Source organism: Gymnodraco acuticeps, unplaced genomic scaffold (assembly GCF_902827175.1).
Source record: "Gymnodraco acuticeps unplaced genomic scaffold, fGymAcu1.1, whole genome shotgun sequence".
Lineage (NCBI taxonomy): Eukaryota > Metazoa > Chordata > Actinopteri > Perciformes > Bathydraconidae > Gymnodraco > Gymnodraco acuticeps.
In genome coordinates, this window is record NW_022990054.1 from 2,245,683 (window position 1) to 2,266,474 (window position 20,792).

At 42.6% G+C, this 20,792-nt stretch overlaps 1 protein-coding gene across 1 annotated transcript in view; it reads left to right on the plus strand.

Annotated features, from left to right (window-relative positions):
* The first annotated feature begins 1,606 nt into the window (after positions 1 to 1,606).
* The window catches only part of mob2a (MOB kinase activator 2a), a 62,191-nt gene continuing 43,005 nt past the window's right edge, over positions 1,607 to 20,792 (plus strand). The window contains exon 1 of the mRNA XM_034215843.1: positions 1,607 to 2,131. Coding sequence (XP_034071734.1) covers positions 2,115 to 2,131 — 17 coding nt within the window. The 5' untranslated portion in view covers positions 1,607 to 2,114. The remainder of the gene's footprint in view (positions 2,132 to 20,792) is intronic.

Genomic DNA, 20,792 nt, shown 5'->3' on the forward strand with positions numbered 1-20,792 from the left:
CAGAGAGAGGCAGACAGGCAGAGAGGAGACCAGTCATTTTTGCAGGGCACAGTACATATTGATCCCATCTTTTGCAAATTGCATCTGTCTGATCGATGGTTTTCCTAAAGTGGAAAATCTTTGAAAGAGAAGGGGGGTGGACGAAGGGAAAGAGATTTGAAAAGCTATACAAAATAAATGGTCAAGGGCTAAGGTTAAGACTGATGTAAATGATGAATTATGTTATTATATTCATATACCTATAATATTCATAAATTGAAAAAAAGGGAAATCTTAAAGACTTTAACATTTGACATGTTGATCAATTCATCATTTTGTATTATCTAAATTGCAGATCCTATATCTTGTAAAAAATTAAACAAAAATCTACTTTCTGTGACTACAATGAGTTTACTGTTGATTGATCTGACAAATATGTTTCTGACTCATCGTTTGGCTAATAATTTGTCAGAAAATAGTGAAAAATGCTCATCACAATTTCTCAATGCTCAATGTGTCTTCAAATATCTTGTTTTGTTCATCCTAGCAGCCAAACATTGTACAGTCATATACATACCAGAGAAAGGCTGATTAGTTTAGTTTGAAATAAAAATGATCTTGATCAATTGATAAACCGTTTCAGAACTACTCTTCAGTATACAGGCTGATAGAGGGTCATAACACATTGAGACCATGAAGCAAAACAAGTGTCAGCTCTTTGAATGACTGAAACTGATTTTTTGCTGATCAAATGTCATCTTGCCTGACTTAATTAAGCGTGGAATGGGTGGCAGGTCAACAGTGAAGTAAAGTGAGGACATAAAAGCAATCCCCTTTGGCTCTGGACAGTCGGTGCCTAACAAGCAGAGCAGTAAAGCTGACAGTTTACTGTAATCATTTAACCAGTGATACATTGGTCATTAATGTAACTGCCCTGCCTGCACAGGTTCACAGTGACAGGTCAGTGCACATGAATACCTTCCTGTTGAGATGTATAGCCTCCAATGTCGTTTATCTTGTTAAGTGTGGAGGGTTGTTCTATTTTATATGTTATACAATTGAAAACTACAGCAGGCTCAACAATGCAAGACATGGAAGGATTTACTGGTGGACCTTGGTCTTAAACATGTGCTGACCCTCAACAGACTTGGCCACTTTAATAAATGTCCACAGAATCGGAGACCTGCCATATGTATGAGATGCTGGAGAAGCAGGTTTTTATAAAACAGTGGTTCCTATAGACCCCTTGAAACAAAGCAATGTCTAGCCACTGATTATGGCTTTTGTGTGACCATAAACTGTTTTGTTCCTTTGATTTGTATTATTACATTTTTCAGATTTAAAAAAAAAAAAGTCCTGCAATGATCCCTTATATCTTGGACCACTGCCCTAGAATAACATGGCAATGTATAGGCTATGCTCTAAACAATAATACTATGGTATGCCAAAGGAAGAGGTGATCATCTTCACATTAAAGTCCTAAGTGGCTGATTTTTACAATGTATCTAACCTGCTCACTACACATCCATTGCATCCATGTTCATACAGCCCTGCTTGACATGCGTTTTACGCACGGGAGAGACAGAGTGGGTCGGGTCTGTGTTTACTTCCGGACTCCGATTTAGACTTCGCTCAGAAAGCAGCAGCTCCAGTGGAGGTTCAGGCTGTCAGCTAGCACGGTAGCCATACAAGGCTTCATGACAGAGGTTACCGAGTTGACCAGCGGCATCCCAACAGACAAGCCCCTCTCGGCGCCACTGCACACCGGACACCAGGCAGACCCACACCGCTGCCCCGCTCTCCTCAGCTCGCCTTCCTGCTCAAAGTCACTCAATGCTGCGCTCCCGCTACCAGCTAGCAGACTGATCTGACTGTGTTATACTGCCTCTTCATGATCCGAGCCAGCTGAGGATCAAAACAAGGACAATCGCTCAAAGTTTAAGCGGCGTTTCTATTTGACCGGCCAGGATCCCGCAGCTGGGAGACACACGGGCCCCGGGGAGAGCGACGGGACTCGGGGGCCAGGCAGCCAGGGCAGCGAGGGTGGTGGCTGCATAAACTAGGGGTCGCCTCCAGCTCCTGGTGGATTCATCCCCTGCCAGCTAACGTTAGCTAAGCTAGCTACAAACAGCGCCATGGATTGGTTAATGGGGTGAGTACAGACAGCTAGCGTGCCTAGCTTTACCCTCCTCTGTCAGGTCAACTGCAAATACACCCCACTGTGTCTGACACCACCTCAGCCAGCACTACACAGGTGCACTGTCGTGTCCAATATTGATACATTTCAACTTAAACACGTTAATATGGCCACAGGCGGGTAGCATTTTGCCTAGCTTAGCTTAGCGATGCTAGCTTGGTAGCAAAGCTGGCAACGGTCTCATCACTGACGGTGAGCCAGCCTCCTGTTACCCCGGGCCAGGCGGTATTTTTGGGCATCTCTATGGCCTGCAGCGATCTAGCCAAAGGTGACAGCGCCCAGATTAGGTTGTGAGAACATCTCTGTACACGGCAGTTTGCTGAACAGGGAGACTATTTTTAGGAATGATTAACACAGCAAAGGGGCTAACATTAGCAGCCTGTCAGTCTTGCTAACGCGGCTATGCCCGGGTTCAGTTTATTTCCTGTGCAAGGTGCATGGGACCCTCTGTTAGCAGCCATGCTAGCCTAAGGCTACCTAATGTGCTGCCTTTGGGACACAGCAGGGTGTCAACGAGCTCATTGATGCAGGATGCTGCTCCCATACTTGTGATATAGGTACACTGGAGGAAGATAAATACATGTTGATGGAAGTTAATCATTAAATGAAACACATGATGTGACTAATTCGAGATGCAGTAGTTTTATCAATTGTGTATTCTTTGCTATGATGGTGCAAGTGACACCAGACATAAGTTGATGATGCTGACTGGAGTCATGTTTTTTTGTGTGAGATCTGGTAGTCAGTACTTATAGATGAGATTGATCTGATTAACAGCCAGACACCAAATCCATGATCACTGTATTCAGGATTAACCTGACATCAGTTTCCTGCCCAGTCTGCTATCGAAGAACTTGGATGTGTTATCTTGCATTTACTTAAGTATTTGCTATGCAAAGATAAAGCAATAGATTGTCTGGTTTAAACCTGGATCATATTTGCCTGTAAGTAGGAGATTGACTCAATGAAATCCCTAACCAAGATGGATTTATTTCTATTTCTAAACATGCACATAGGTACATCTGAAACACAGTCAAATTGGGTATCTTTTCAAAAAGGTAAACCTCAGGTCTTGGTTTGGACCTGCACAGTAAGGTGTATTGCTTTGAGATTTTTCTTTTTGCTAACAGTTTATCAAGTTGACTGGCTGGCTGGCAGTGAGCAGATTAGGGCAGAGGAAGGCGTGTTATCAGGGGAGTTCCTTCTTCACATCAGGACATTTTGGCTGACAGATAACGATGCAGTCTCCCTATACCCCAACTAGAGCACTGGCGTTTACTAACTATTACCTCTGGTCTGTCTGTCACCAATTTGTTACCGGATAAGAAAATACTTCAATACAAAATGTTGGTGTAAGATGAGGTGAGGAAAGCGAAAACCACGTTCAATACGATTTTAGAGAAGGCCTGCCTGTGTTTTATCGGGATTATCATAGCTGTTAAATGTAGTTGATATTAATTCACAGCCTGCAATAAGATTTTTGTGGAGTGGCACAATAAGTAATTGTTTTGTACTCCGATGAGTCATGAAATGAGTCATGTTTATATATAATCTAAATAGTTTATTCATGCCAAGTTTAATAGGGCATCTACAGTGTGCCTTTCAGATATAAAGCCATTGAACAAGAATGATGGTGTTTCTCTATGCTGAGAATGTGTGTTTACCTTCATGTTAAAGCCCCACACTGGCTACTGTTTATAATGTTGGTAAGGTGTGTATGTGAGCCGAATGCATAGGAGTGCGTCACTGACAGAGTGGAGTCCATGAATGAGTTAACCAAGCGTGTAATCACTCTGACTTCAGACCCAGGGTGAAGGACGCCACAGCCGGGACCGATAGAGGGAGGAAGTGAGGAGACGGTAGAGAGGGAGAGGAGGATGGAAGAATTGGGTGGTGAAAGCAACTGATTTGGGGAGAAATGTGCACATGGAGAGAAAAAGGAAGGCGTGATGAATAGAAGAGGAGAGACTGATGAAGAAAAGGCAGGGTGATCTAAAGGGGCGGAGGAATTGGAGATGGCAGAATTTTTTGACCAATGGAGGAAGTGGATATGAATGCTCTTGATGGAATAGTTGATTAGGGAGAATAATGGAGGAAATAAGCAGGTGGGGAGGAAGGGGTGGAGTAGTAGATAGGAAGGATGAAGCTCCACAGGGAACCAAATGGAGGTCGTAGCCTACAAATGGTGGATAGAATTAGCAAAGGAGATATAGAGAAAATGATATTTGGGCTTACGGCGGGTGTTTTATTTTTTTTTCAACAAGAGGCTGCAAAAAAAAAACCTTAGTATATGTGTATTTCACCTGTGGGTTTGCCCTAAAATGTGTTTGTGAACTACATTCGGTATATCTGTTTATATACTTTGGACAGAGTGCATTATATGAGAGCCTAATGTCCTCAAATTCAGAGTCAGACTGGACGTTGAATCACTGGAGAGATACGAGATGCCTAAATGTGCCTTTTCCCGCTGGGCATAATGGGCAGGCTTTGACAGATGTTTAATCCCTTTGCTTTTGAGTGATGGATTGGTAATGCTGAACGATGAGCGAGAGAATGGAAACTACAGCGGCTAAGTGGAGCGCCGCTTTAGTCTGCGTGACCTGAGCTCGCACGGCATCACCTGTGACTTCATGGTGTGCAGGCAGGGTATTATTATCCTGCATCATCGGAGTAATTCCAGTAATATAGGGATGCTTCTTTTATGGTTTCATCTTGTTGGTGACATATTTCAGGCGTTTTTGTCTTGTATTTGAGAAGTAAATATTTGTTTTGAATATGTTTATTTTCAGGAAATTACGAAGTATAACAGCTGGGTATTGAGTTTTCTCTATTTTGTGATTCATTTCTAGCTTCAAATCACAATTTCTAACATGTTCTAAAAGCTCTTTAGGCAATATTAAATAGTGATATATTTTAGATGTTGGTTTTTTAGAGAAAAAGCATTTATTTTTCTTCTTAAATAATGGTATTGGAAAAATAAGTTTTTAGTCAAGGTTTTGAAATATAGTCATCATATCTTCACCGAAATTGAAATTGAAAGACAACTTCAATCAAATGTTTATCTGTTTCGGAAAACGTCAAAATGCCTTTGAACACGTCTGCAGTTGAGAATGCATAAAGACCCTCACCACAAGCTGAACTTCCTCCACAGTGAGCGATGTATGTCTAGTTCCCTGTGGCTCACACCCAATAAAGAAGTGTAATGTCTAACGTTAGCTATTTACTGGTGTCTGTCACATTCATGTGGTAGTGCAACGGTTTTGTGGCCTTTGAATTTGTACAAAGTCAACTCTCATGACTCCAGCAGTTAGAAAGATTCCATGTGAAGCATAGAATAATGTATATAATATTGAAATCATGAAAGGATCTCCACATGCATTATAGAGACTAGTCCTCAGTTTCAAAATAAACCATCTAAATGGTCAGATGGTTTTCTGTCAGTTTTTGATCCTATTAATTAATAGAGTAGTGAAGTGGGTGGATCACATCTGGCACCCAGGGTTACTGCAAAACAAGGCATACAACTGCATATACTTTTTTTACATTTGGATTAAGGATCAATTTGCTGTTTATTGAGCAATTACAGTGCACCGGATCCTAATTGAGAACTTTGCAAGAGCAAACTTGGTTTTAATATTCAAGTTAACTCTATGTAAACAAACAGTCAGGCACAAGGGAAGTGTATTAGTGGCACTCAGAATACTAAACTCTAGCTGTAAAAAAGGTCATTGTCAGGTACAAAGATGAAACATTGAAAATATATATTTGCCAATAGATACCACTGTAGTATGATTAAATTATGCAACACCCCCCTGTGTTTCCACGTTGAGGTTGTCATAACCTTTTTAAATGTCAATATGCAGTGGGGAAAAATACTCCATATCTGACAGGGAGCGCAGTGCACCCAACCATATTTCAGTATAATTATCAAAGGAAATGATGTCTTTCAAACATATATTGAAAAAAATCCTTCTAAAGAAACCCCACAATATATTTTTGCATATCAACAATCTCTAAATGCGGTCCTAAGCATAAGAAACTCAGCGGCAGCCTTTTTGGGGGATGGGGTTGTAGTTTCATTCTGAGTGTGTGTTTGTGTGTCCTCCTCATGCAACCCCCCTGCCTTATTTGCTTCCGCACCACACACGCACACACAAACCCAAACACACACTATTGCAGTCTCGGCCCAGGTGGCTGTTTCCGCTGCTCGCTCCGCAGAGCTGATAATAGACTGTGGCAGAGGAGCAGACATCATCCTAAAACAGTCACCTGCTTGGAGAATTGAAACTAAGCCACACTGTCAGAGTGTTGCGTGGTCTAGACCTCGATCAAGTATGACTTTGCTGTCTTCATTTCAAGCATTACAATCGCCTGCAGTGTCTCTCACTGTTCTGTTTTAAGGGCTGACCTGAGGGCAGTCAGCTTAGAACATGGTCTCAGTGTCTGCCAGGGAAAGAGCTCCTAACTTGCTGTTACAGGGGAAAGCGTTCTGTTGGCTCTCCATTTGTCTGAGCCCAAAGTAAGAATAACTCTCGATTAAATCTAAATGTATTGTGTCTGGCACTAACGTTGCTTTACGACTACACACCCAGGACAGCCTAGGCCAAGATTTTTTTAAGACCACGTAAGCTAGCCAATCTTATAGTTGACAATGTAGTTTAACAAATCCACCTGTTATTGTGGGTGGCAGATAGCCCAGTATGTCAACACACATCGGCTCACCAAAGCAACCAACCCTGAGACAAATGACAGCCATGGCATTTGTTGTTTTGCAAAATTGACTTCCTTTGTTTGAAGGTGCTAGGTGGATAAGTTATTCATAATCAGTTTCAAGTGTCAATAATGGAGTTGAGTGTTGATCAAGCTGTCCCAACTGTCTGTGGAGGCCCGACATTTTCTCTCCATCATAGAGCCTCAGTTTCCCAAAAAGGGTTTTTCACCATGGGTGTCACTCAATGGTCAGAAAAATATGAACGCTGTTAAGTGAAATTTAACCCAAGGTTGTTTTTTCTGTAATAACTACCACAGTTATTTTACAGTGTCTTAGAACAATTGATGGGAAGAAAGATGCGATTCAGTTGGTTCAACAACAAAAGTTGAATCCACATTTTACGAGGGGAATTTCTATCGAATTGCAATCAATTTTACAGAGATAAATATTCCTCTCATTGATTTATGTGCCTCAGTTTCATCAACATTGTGCTCATAGGCGGCGCGTGAGGCTCAGGTTTGGGAAGGCTAAATAACTTTTTTTTCCATCTTACGCTGCCCGCCTCCGGCGTCTATAGAAAAGAGATCAACTCAGTGAAAGCACCGCCTGCTGACCGATCAGAGCTCAGTGTGCGGAGTTTAAATCTATCAAGTCATATTACAGGAAAAAGGAAATGCAGTTTAAACTGCCGTATGCAGAGAAGACGCAGACGTGTCGCACTTATCATTCATATCACACTGACATCACATCATCAATCAGATCATCGATCTCACATCGATATCACAATATTTCCTTATCTGAGTCAGCTTCTCGAGCCGTATCTGGCCGTGCAACACTTAGTTACATTGTCACATATACTGTATGCAGACGTATTATTTTAAGCAACACATTAAGTTGACGAAACACTCAACTCAAATGTAATAAACTCAGATCCCCTCGTGTTTTAGATGGGGCAGTATCATAAAACTGTTGTGCGCTTTCAAACACTCGGTAGTTTATTTTTTAACGAGTTGTTCTGTATTCTCCTTGCAGGTGCAACTATGTGGCTTGTATCCTGGATTATATGTTTAAGTCATCATGGATGTTTAAAGTTCATATTTGTCTAATATTAGTTTACTTTTCATTAATGAAGTATGATGTTGCGCTGTCAGTACACTTGTCCCTGTTTGTGATTGGTCAAATGTAGCTAACCCCGCCCCTTTCACGTGAACGCGTTCTCAGCTGGAGAGAGAAACCCTGGCTTGATTCACCGAGTTGATAACCAGCGCCGTAGGACCGTTTAGCGAGATCGCGTTTGTTAGGGTTAGTTATTAAGATAACTCAAGCATATCCAGGGTCTGTTGAACTGGCTTCGTGGTACAGGGCACAGGTGGCTGCATAGCAGCGCTAATGTCAAAGACATTATATTTTTATTTTACCAGGATGCAGTTACACAAATATTTGGGAAGGCTTAGCCTTCCCTAGCCTACAGCACCCGCCGCCCCTGATTGTGCTGCTGTAACGTAGCTGGGGCATGCTCCATGCACACAGCATGCTTCTGGCTGTTCTTCCATGATGGGCTGGTGCTGAGGGATTGGCTGAATGACAAGAAGGCTAGTTGGTTTGTTTACTCCCCAGAAAGGGCATCTTAGTCACTTCCAGCCCTCCAACTCACTCTGTCGTTCCCTCTCTGGCTTGGTTTGTTTCACTCACTCTATCTGTCTCTTTCTCCCTTTAATACACTACCCCCCCCCTCTCCTGGGACGCTGATGTGCAGAGACTGTTGCGTGCTTGCATGACTTGCTGGACTGTTCAGCTGCAGAGAGCAAGGCCCTGGGTCGCCTAATCTCTCTCTGATAAATGTTTAACAACTAGGGCTAGCAGGGTGTTATGTGTATTTGAGCATGTTGGAGGAAAGCCTATATGCAAAGAAGTATTGTACAAGCTGTATCGTGCTGTTTTGGAGAAAGAACGGAAACAGTGGAAAGAATAGCACAGCTGGAAGGGTTAAAACAAACAAGTCCCCAGCTCCCATCCCTGACATCAGTCCCCTTTTTGGGGGGGGGGGGGGGGGGGCAACGGTAGCAGCTTCCTCCTCCTCCCCAGTAGCACAACAGATCCTAAAGTGAGCAGAGGGGTCATTGCTATGCTGTAAAAGCTCAGCTGTCATAGTTCAGAGGTGTCTTCGGGTTTCACAGGAAGGTGATACCTAAAGCAAGCAGTCAATCTAGGAACAAGCACCTGCTTCACCAGGGAGGAGTCTTTCGCATCGATACAGAAATAACTACAGTGTCTTCCCTTAAAAAAAAAACTAAAACTACAAATCTAACGTAACTCATTTAGGATTAGTTGATTAAAGTATTCCCACATCATGTTGCAGTTTTGACCTAGCTGGTGTCGTGAGGAAAGGACGCAGAGAATTGCCCGTGAGCTCTCCCTAGGCTTGAAGGCACAATGCTGTATCAAGGAGTGTTTCAGGACATCAGTCTGCATCATTGAGGGAGTTATAAAGGCTCTATTGAATGTCTTTTTGAGGAGGCAAACAGCTTGGGTACAAGAACACACACACACCCATACACTCCTGAGTAAATACTGCTGTACTCTGGTTTGTCTCTTGAGACTCCGCTCTACATCCCCGTCTTCCCTTCCCTTTTCCTGAGGCAGGGACACAGAGGCCCAGAAATGAACGCGATACCCGAATGACTCTGCAGTTTGCTTTTCACTGAATATGCACAACTGCATAATTGGAGAATCTGCATGCGTGAACGCACAGCTGTGTTAAGCACTTTTGCGAGGATTTGAGATAGGAGCTCCTGCTAGGTGTGGTGTTTTTTGCCCCTTTTCACCAGTATGTTTGAGCCAAGAGGAGGTTTCAACATCCTGAGGACAGTGTGCTGTTTGAGTATGGTGCAACCTAATACTATGAAGGATCAAGAGTCTGCAAACCCAACTCAATACCTGAGTGTTAATGCATATGGCGTGGTAACCACTCAGTTGCCCAATAGCCCTCCTTAGGCGCTTTCACACCGGAGTACTTTTCCCAGGATAAGGCTCGACAGTAACGGTTGCCAGGTTGCCATTGGCAACCATTCAGAAAAAATGTCAACCACTTCTTGGCCTTTGGTTGCCATCAGTGGCAACCCATTTTTAACATAAAGAAATAAGGACACCAAACAGCAAAATGTGCACCCCAAAATAGATAAATGTTAATTATTTGTTGTGACCAGTCGGAACCTGATACTTAAGTTGCACGTGCATTGGTGTGATTACGGAGCCAGAAAGCGATGCACGTTTACTCGCGTGCGTGGTGCGTTGTGTGTTTGTTTTACAAAAAAATGGCGAAGCAAATTAAGTTGTTTGACTGTGGGGGGAAAAAGTTTGGCCAACCCGTCAACATCTCAGACGAATGTTCAAAGTGATTCAACTGATAAAGCGCAAGATGAACCCGAACGAAAAGCAAAGAGGAAATGTGTAAAATCTTGGGAGGCGAAATATGTACATTCTGCTCCGTTGTGCATTCACTTCCGGTAAACGTTCCTTCAAAATAAGAGTCCCGATCTTATTACTACCAAAATAAAAGTGCAAAACGAAACTTTACCATAGGAAAATATTGGCATACAAATATAATCACTTCTATAAAAAGGTAACTCATTTTAAATATAGTAAGACATATTAAAGGTAATTTACAGCATTAATAATGAATATCTAATTCTTAACTGTGAATGGTTTTCATTTATTTAACATTAGAAATGTATTAGTCTGGCCAATGACAGAACCACAATCCAAGACTTCAATGCTGAAGAGCCAATGGTGGGGATCAGCACAAAGGTCAAGAAACCCACATTTGAAAGGGAGACAACGGATGACCAAGAAACTAGTGACTTGCTCAATTCATTTGTGAGGGATCTGTGAAGAACATGACAACAGCTGCACTACTGGTATTTTGTATACCAGCAATTGAGGGTGGACAAGTTTCCTACCACTTAAGTTTCAAATAGGCTAATTGTGTTAATTACTTATTGTAAAGCATTTGAACATTCTTTTGTGACACATTTTCATTATTAAGTTGATGTATAACTGTATAGTATCTTAATTATTTAAAATATAAGGTGACTAAAAATGGCAACCGTATTTTCAGTTTAAAAGTTAGCGGTGAGCCCTGCAGGAATAGTTCTGATAGTTCCTGGGATTTTGCGTTCACACCAAAAAGATCTGGAACTAGAACTTTTTTTCAGGAACTCTTTCACCCCTTTTCAGTCCCTGCTAGAGAGGTGGCACTTTCCTGGGGAGGAAAAGGTTCCAATTTCTGATTGGCTGGGCAAATTACAAACCACGCCCCTTAAAACTCAGAAAGGTTTTGTGAAGCCGCGGTGTGAGGGAGGGCGGGGGCGGTGCGTAGCGTGCAGCAGCAGTCTGCTCTGCACGCAGGCTTCCTCCAAGTTTACAGTAAAACAAACTGGTGGTGTGACCAATGGCCATTTACAATTGTTAATACTATTACTATTATTAGCATTAGTCTATATTTTGGTTGAAACTAAGCCAGACAAATAAAATAAAAACATAAATAATAATAAAAACATATATAAATAAAATCGATTTTTAAAAATAATATTCGATTATGGAGACTGTAACGAATAATCGAATAATCGCTGGCATCCCTAATTTCCACTGCAGCGGGGTAGCCCCGTTTAAGCGTCCCCAATGAGATGTAGGAACGTCGTCACCTCCTCGGTCGACCACGGTGTGCTTTTCTTTGACGTTGCCATTTTTGTAGCTCATCCGTTTACAAAAATGCTGTGTATAAAAATGCTGCAAGCTTGCTTCTAGATATATATGCGACGCTAGGGATGATCTCGTGCGCGATCTTGTGACGATTCTCTCTGACCAATCAGCAGTCGAGAGTGTTGACGTCACTAGTTCAGCCCTGGCCCTGGCCTGATAGAACCACGATTTTATGGGGCCGGAAAAAGAGGGAAAAAGTACCCGCTAGCCGGTGCTACGCTATATGGAAAGGCCACCAAAAACCGGCCTGGCCGCTTGAGGACGATTAAGGACGCTTAAACGGGGCTACCCGCTGCAGTGGAAATGCGCCATAAATTCCGGGAACTATTCCTGGGAAAAGTACTCGGTTCTCTCTATCTCTTGTTGTTCGTCGACTTCTGGTTCCTCTAGTAGCTGCTGCCAAAGTCCTGGGAGCAGCTACTGTTCTGTCAGAAAGTATCATAGTCAGGGACTGCTGCCAGCCAGAGTTGTCTTAAGATCAGCTATACTAAGTTGAACCCCTGCAGCAGGGTTTAGGGCTGTTTTTGTCCGCCACCCACACGGGACACCCTTCAGAACAGTTGGATGCATTTATTTTCGGGCTGGTTACAGTCTTTCAGATTGTGTCCTAGCTATAAGTTACATTTAGTGACACCTTTCTTCTATTGATGTATAATCTTTTAATTTACACTTGCCATTTCCAAGCCGTTTGAGAGTTCAGTGGCATTATATCATCATAAAGGGAAAACTTCTGAATGTAAATAGGGCCAAAAGTCTCACAGTATCAGTAGTAGGGCTGGGAATTTGAAAGCATATGTATATTCGAATATTCGACCCCCCAAAAAACGGTTAACCAGTTAACCGAAATGTACATATCCTATAAAAAAAAAATTGGGTAACATTTTCAGAATTTTATTTTATTTATTTTTTACCCAATTTTTTTTCAATAATTTTTGGAAACAAATACATACATGTTCAAATAAGTGTAGAAACCAAGTCGAATTTGTCAAATGTATTGAACTGGTGATCACAGTTTGACAGCTATAGGCCTACAGCTTTCATGTGCGTAGGCGATTCACAATCAGCCCAGCTGTAGAGAAGACCCTCTCAGCTGGAACGGAGGTTGCGGGTATAGCAAGGTATAGCATGTATATATAAGTTTAATTTGGCATAGTTTGACCTCTACACCGCACTCACTAACCTGGTCGAAATATTTCCACACATTACTCCTTTTTGACGCCATGTCTGTTGTGTAGGACTCTTCTTATAGTGTACATAATTGCCGGACTATGACTGGTAAAATATGTTGAATACCGGCAAAACTAAATCTCTCCAGTCAAAATGTCTATGTACTTTGCCGCCACACACGGTTGCCAAGCAGCGCTTATTGTTGTTTAGGCTGGCCACTCATGTGTCGCGAGTGTTGACAGGGGGCGGGGGAGCACGCTCATGAACTGTTAGCGCCGGAACCTCGCAACGGCTGCGGAGCGCATTTGCGCCACATTTGGGCCTAAGATGAGGTTTGAGTCAGCGTGATCTGCGTGTAGGGAGGGGCAGCAGCCATATCATTAGCTAGAACTAGCTAGATCTGATGGATTTGGACATAAACACGAGTGAAGTATAACCGGACGCGAGAGAGAGAGATCAGCACCTGCAGCTCTGCCCGCTGTGAGGGACTGGTGAGCGGAGCAAAACACACCTTTAGACGTCAAATAACACATTTAGCTATGGCACTGTCGTATATATATATACACATTGAATTATTCAATTTGATAATATGTAATCAACTTAGGCATCACTCCCAAAAAAAAAAGAAGAAATTAATAAAAATATTCATAACTCATATTCGAATACATGAATAATTATTCGAATACCTGAATAACAAAACAATAATCATTTGAGATTATTTCTGATTCCTTAAAACCAATATTGTGAGTGAAGTTCCTCATTCAAGATACCTAATTTGTTTTGCTGGAGAAAGCCTTTAATTATGCTTTTATTTATTTCACTGGGAGGTGGTCAGCACCCTCGGGCAAGGCTTCGGCTGAGCTGCTAAATCTGTGCAGAGCCGGTGGGCTGCTAGCGTTGGTGTAAGATAGCTCGGTTTGTCCTTGGTGGCTGAGGCTGTAATTGGATTAGAGATGCGCTGCATCAGGAAAAGCAAGCCACGCACGCACACACACACATTTTAAAAGCACACAAGCCTCAGGGAAGTTTATCTCAGTCCTCAATGCTGAACTCCTTCTTAAACGTTCTTCTTTCCTCAACATTAAGCTATTTTCTTTATCCCTTATACTCAACAACACACCCAATTCCCCCCTGGCTGTTACGTGTAGGAGTGTGCAATCTTGCATTCATGTGTATAAGCATGTTTGTGTGTGTGTGTGATTCAGCCCTGTGGATACCCCTCTCTAAATGGGATTACAGGACTCACAGCGGAGCCCATGCTGAGAATAAAGGACAGGAAGAAGGAAGGAAAAAGATAGTCTCGTGTAGATAATAGTGTGAATACTCATATTGAACATGAACATGGGAATATGAGGAAGGATGTTCCTTTTGTACTTGAAGTGACTTTTTTTAAGTAGCTTTTGGAAAGGAAGTAAAAATGATGCCATTGGTGGTTTGCATCCTGACGGCCTCTTTTACCTTTGAAATGTTCAACCTCTCTTAACCCTCTGCTGTTTAAAATCCGAGCAGGGTTTTCTTCCTTTAAACAAGTGAGAAGAAGTGGAAAATACCTGAGGAGGACAAGTTGTACCTCATTGTTTTTAACTGAGTAGAGTGTCTATCATTGCATCTATTCTGTCTCACTTTATGACTCGTGATTTAAGGGACACTGAGGCGTTTCCCTGGATTTGAGCTTATGCTCCTATCTTTTGAAAGGGACGCAATAAAAAAAGGAGTAGGTAGGGGAAAGATAGATTCCCAGGTCAACGACATTACCAGTAAACATTTACAGTAGTCACGCTCTTGACTTCCAGTAAGGAGGGTGGAGCCAATCTTGTGCCGGGAAACAAAATGAAACAGAAATTCAAAATGGACTTTAATTTATTCAGCCTGACCTGCCAATGCAAAAAAGTCAGGTGTAACTGATCACTGTAATCCATGAGCATGGCGTGGTGAGGTGTGTTGGTCTTGAGATGTTTTGTACAGGTTTAAACAAGAAGCTAACATTGCTGAAGAGAAGGAATGAAGGGGAGAGAAGTTCAGGAACCCAAAGGAAGAGATACAACAGAAACAGGATTTCCTGTGTGTGTTTTTGACATGCATATGTCTGTTCACACTCTCATAGCACATGTGGATATGGTTGAGGCGAGATATTAAACTGCACTCGGTAAGATTAGAGGGAGACCGCAATATAAAAAGCTTAATAGCTAACCATATGTCTCACAACCCTGCAGTATGGCTCCGATCCGCCCATATGGCCTGTACATTTCCTCAACTTCCTGCCACTGTGACAGCCAAGCAAGGGGGGGGGGGGGGGGGCGAAGTGCACTGCATGTGGAGAGAGATACAGGGAGGGGGGGGGGGAATGATGTCCCTGATGTGGGGTGATCTTAAACTAAGGAAGGACTAGTGTTGTCCCGATACCAACATTTTGGTTTCGATACCGATACCAAGTCAAGAATTGCGATTCCGTTTCTTTTTCGATACTTTTCTTAAAAAAGGGAAACAGTCTTAAATGTAATTATTGTGCTTTATTTCACACCAGAACCAGAACACAAACTTTTAAACAATGAGAACAATAAACAAAATAAATGATAAGAATTCGTATTAAATAAAATTAAGCATCATCTCAAACAACTTTTTTGATTTCCATCCATCCATCCATCTTCTCCCGCTTATCCGTGGTCGGGTCGCGGGGGTAGCAGTTCCAGCAGAGAGCCCCAAACTTTCTTTTCCCTGGCGACATCAACCAGCTCTGACTGGGGGATCCCAAGGCGCTCCCAGGCCAGCGAAGAGATATAATCCCTCCACCTGGTCCTAGGTCTACCCCTTGGTCTCTTCCCATGATTTATAAAATATAATTTTTTTAATATTTTTTAACATGTAATAAATAGTACAGTAATATAAATAATTATTAACAACATATATATTGCAGATGTTAGCCACATTGGTAAGTTAGCTAAAAAGATAGCCATATTAGACAGTTATCATTGCCATTAATTGCCTCGTTTGTCACAAAATAAATTACACTGGTTTGACTTAGATTTGAGGGCATGGGCTTGAGCATGATGTAATTATGTTATCTATCACATTCGCTAACCTGTCTGGATGCCGGTTGGCGAGGTGCTTAGCCAAGTTTGATGTGTTGGCTCCCTTGGTTTGCAGGGATCTAAAACATGTCTTACAGACAGGCCTCGTGGTGTCCGTAGGCTTGCCCTCACTGTCAGAGATATAGCTAAAATACTAAATTTCGCTTCTGGCGTCTTTTTTGTCAACAAGCCGAGGCGCAGCGGCAGTTGCACTCCCACTTGCAGCCATGCTTCTCGTTTTCTCACATGCTCTGGCAGCTGGCGCGTGGCCGAGTGCACGAGAGAGGGGAGGGACTTAGAACGTGCTTGAGAGGGGCGGGACTGCAGGCACGGAGTGGAAGCAGAGCGCTGAACACACACGGCTCTTATTAAAACGGCGCTTTCTCACCGGAGTACTTTTCCCCGTCATTCTTAAAGTACCGTTACTAATGAAATGGAGGAATCATACCGTTTTTAACGGCAGGGTATCGCGGTACCTTTCAAGTATCGGTACACCGTGCAACACTATAGGAAGGACACACTGTGAATGATGCCCACACCCAAATCACTCCCTGATAGTACCATCCAGTGCCGTTTCCAAGCTTGCCACACCTAATAGTAAGGAAAATAACATCATCAGTTAAGATTTCATTGAAATTATAAATGAATTTTTTCCATATTTACAAACATGGACTTAAAATGTTAAGTCCATGTTTGTACACTGGGGTGAAGCATAGATGGGCCATGTCCCCTAAAGTAATTATCCTCTCATTTACAGCGGAAGAAATGAAAGCTGAAGCACCTATTAATGACTTTAATTATTCACTAATATGCCACTTATGTTGAATGTCATATGTAACTGGGGTTTATACAGACTCAAAAAGCTATATCAGATATAAGTGTCAATTAGAACGATCTATTCAATTCTGTATAGTGCAATATCGTATTAGTGCATTAGTTAAAATGCCCACCATATTATTTTAGAACCTAAAATGTCTTGTTTTTTTCTGATTAACATTTCAAGTGTTAAAACTGCAGCAACTATCGCTTCTCTGCTTGGAGGATGCAACGTCAGCAATATGCAGATGTTACACAGCCTAACTTGTGCACAGCCTTCTGCAGCCTGCTAAACATGTGATGTGAGCGTGTCACAGGCCAGCTCCTTCACATCTAAGAGGAGGAGGAGGAGGAGGAGGAGGAGGAGGAGGAGGAAGAGGAGGAAGAGGAAGAGGAGGAGGAGGAGGAGGAGGAGGAGGAGGAGGAGGAGGAGGAGGAGGAGGAGGAGGAGGAGGAGGAGGAGGAGGAGGAGGAGTATCCGCGGGAAGAGTTTGACTTGAAATGTAGGCAAAGGGAGAGCAGAGAGGGAGATGCCTTCAGGGTCGTTTGACCGGGCCTCCCAAGAGCGAGACACAACACTAAAAAGTGTGTGTGTGGTGTGTGTGTGTGTGGTGTGGTGTGTGTGTGTGGTGTGTGTGTGTGTGTGTGTGTGTGTGTGGTGTGTGTGTGTGTGTGTGTGTGTGTGTGTGTGTGTGTGTGTGTGTGTGTGTGTGTGTGTGTGTGTGTGTGTGTGTGTGTGTGTGTGTGTGTGTGTGTGTGTGTGTGTGTGTGTGTGTGTGGTGTGTGTGTGTGTGTGGGGACTTAAGACTTTTTGCCGCTGCTTTTAATTGAACTATTCACATCTTAAACTGCACTGTAACTTTTATCGTATTTATCATGTATTTTTTCTTTTAATGTTTATTTTATTATCTTTTCTTTTTAATGACTGATTTTAAATGCCATTTTCTTAATGTTTTTTGTAAAGCACTTTGAATTGCCTTGTGTTGAAAGGTGCTATATGTGTGTGTGTGGCTTCTGTTGTGCTCCCAGCTGTAGACCTGTTAAACGTGATGTTTCTCAAAGCCTTTTTAATCACTGGTGGTCTTCGAGCTGGGCGGCTCGTGACAAATGCGAACATTGAGCCAACAGCCCGGGAGCATTAGGAGCTACGATGAAAACTAGCTGCGCTTAAGACTGGTTGTGAACACAGAGTATTATGAGAGCAAGGCCAGCCGCTCACTTTGCCACAGTTTAACCCAGGAAGCCATGGGAAGGAAGGAAAGAGCTTCCTTTCCAAAATATGTGTCAGACAGAGATGTTGCTGCAAAGCCACTTAAACTCCATCTGGGAATGAAAGACCATGTTCTGCCTTGCTTTCCTTTCCCGTTGTATTCTTTCATCCCCAGGTTTATAATAATAATAATAATAATAAAGCTTTATTTATATAGCACTTTCCATACAGCACGTGCAGCTCAAAGTGCTTTACAAAATGGCACACATCACAAGTTGAAATACACAAAAATAAATTCCCCTCAGATCAGATATTAAGACTTTTACAGATACATGCAGCATAGCAACAACATATAACAGTTTAATAGGTTAAGAAGCACAAGGAGGTCAAATGTATGATGATACAATCAAAATAAATAAGAATTCCTCTCTTAAAGATTAGATACAAGTGAAGTGAATCGATTCAAGAATATGAAACCCTATAAAATAGAGTCAGCATATAGGAAAAATAAAAACATAATAGTAATAAAAACGTCATATTTATCCTCTTGGTGTTGTTTGTTTGCAGCCTGCACTCCCAACAGGAGTCTTCTCCCGTACTGTAGCCGCCTCATGGGGGCCCGCCTGAGTCATATATCAGGGGGAGTGAACACGCTCCTACAGATTAGAGGTGAGAGGAGCGTGCGGCTGATTTATTACCGGCCGTTAGCTGGTTAAATGAGGCTAAGTGAGCTGGCCTGCTCGGGGAGGTGAGATGGAAGAGATTAGCCTACATGAAGAGCAATAGAGAGAGAAGATCTGCAAGTGAAAAATGATTCCTGACCTCCTGTCTCTCCTCCTCTGTATCTCCTCCCTCGCCTCTTCTCTGGCTATGTGAGGCTTTTGAGAAGTGGCCAACACATTCTCTGTGCCGGCTAATTATTATGCAACAAGTTTGTGCTTGTTTGTTGACAGTGGTGCTTGTTTTGTGTGCAGCGAGGCAGCACTGAGTTTGACTTGGTCACTTTTACATAACTAATATAAAACAGGTCAAAACACAGCTGTTTTTAAAGGTGCAGCTCAAAAGGCTTTTTACTTTTCCTCTTGCTGTGTCTGATGAGGAGGGATTCAATGCCGACAGGGAATATGAGTGTTACAGAAGCTCAGCTTATTTGAGCCACAACAAGGAATAAGAACTGTAACAGTATCAGTTGCATCTCTATCAGCAACTATTAATATGCATCTATTTTGACAATGGGTTAATTGTTTAAGTTGGATTCTAGAAACGTGAAGATTTTTTGAAATATCTGAAAGTAAACTTAATAGCTTTTGCGTTTTCGACTGTTAATTGAAATTACGCTATATACATAGATCCTTTTTGGGCAGTTGGAAATGATAACAGGAATATTTGTCCTATTATCTGACATTAAGACAAACCAGGAGACATTTTTGCGTATACTGTACTTCTGACCACATTTTTCTTTAATCATTAGTTCCATTAGTTTTAAATGAATCATGTTTTGACTTGTGAAATGCCAGGGTCCTATATTTCACCCAATTCCACTCAGTTGCTCCTTTTATTGGACTTTACCTGCTTGTTAAACGCTCATGTCTGTCAACTCCAGACGTGGAATTCCCCCTTTTTATTCTCAAATTCAAACCGAGTCATTCTGAGCTTCCTGACTCCACTTCAAAGCCAGCATTTGACACTGCGGCATATAGAAACACTGAAGGTCTATGTATGTCTCTGGATGAGGCTATATGCTACAGACGTGTGCTGGATATCCGCTCTGTAGGCTGTTTCTGTCCTCAGATGATGTGTCAGTTTTCACGTTAGTTTGGTGTGCCAGTGACAGAGAACGAGAAATTCCCCACATCCGTTTCCTCTCACAGAAGAACAGTAGGTCAGGGGTTTTGGTCCGCCAAAGAGGAGGGGGGGGGCGGGGGCAGAAATACACTGCACTGCACGCAGATGGGACATTTCACATAATCTCTGGGGATTGCATGGAGAGTCAGCGAGGTGAAGGCACTCTTTCAAGAGGACAATATTTCAGTCTTGCTGTGTTGGCTTTAATATTGTTAAAGTGAGGTTTGGTGCAGTCTGACACAGCGAATGAAGGACGCTCACATTTTGGAGGTCACAGGGTTTTTTGTTTGTCTCTGTGCTTCCCCTTTTCATGTTACACTTGCCAGTTTAGCAGTTATCTGTGCTGACGGCATGTATTTGCTTGTTTAGACTGGGCGTGTGTCCTCACCTGTATCCGTGGCTCTGTTTGCATATGGCCTCAGGTTTGGCTCGTGTGTGTTTTAGTCCTTTATCTCCCTGTCTGCCCCACCCTGTACTGTAACGTGCTCTCCTATCCTCCTCATTGTTCTGCCTCTCCTGTCTAGGGAGTCTGAAGCAGTAGCTAGCAGGAAGACTTCGTCACTCTTTAGCGCTGAAGTCAAATCGAACTGTGAGATGCACAAACACAGGAAGTGAGCGCTGCCTTCCTCATGCAGGCCCCAGCTGGGCGTCTGTCACTCTGCGCTCCGGTTTATCAGAAAGAAGCAACGTGAGCGCCGTCTTTCCCCGCTGCACGTGTCTCTTTCTGTCTTTGGTCTCCTCCATCTTGCTCAGTTTGTCTCCTTCACTTTCAGTGATACCCACTCTGACTGTGCAGCTGCTCTGCCTGCCTGAATACTGGTAATTAGCCTTTGTGCCATACTTTACATTTGCTAATTCAACAGTGAAGTGGCCTCGGGGAAACTGGTGAGACGTCATGCCATGTGCTTGGCCAGGAAATGTACAAAAACTGTTTCTATTAATCATAATTAAAGCATGATTAAAGGGATCAACACACGCTCTCTGTGGCGTTTTCACACGAGCCAGGAGATTTGATTAAAAGGAATGTCACTTTGCATT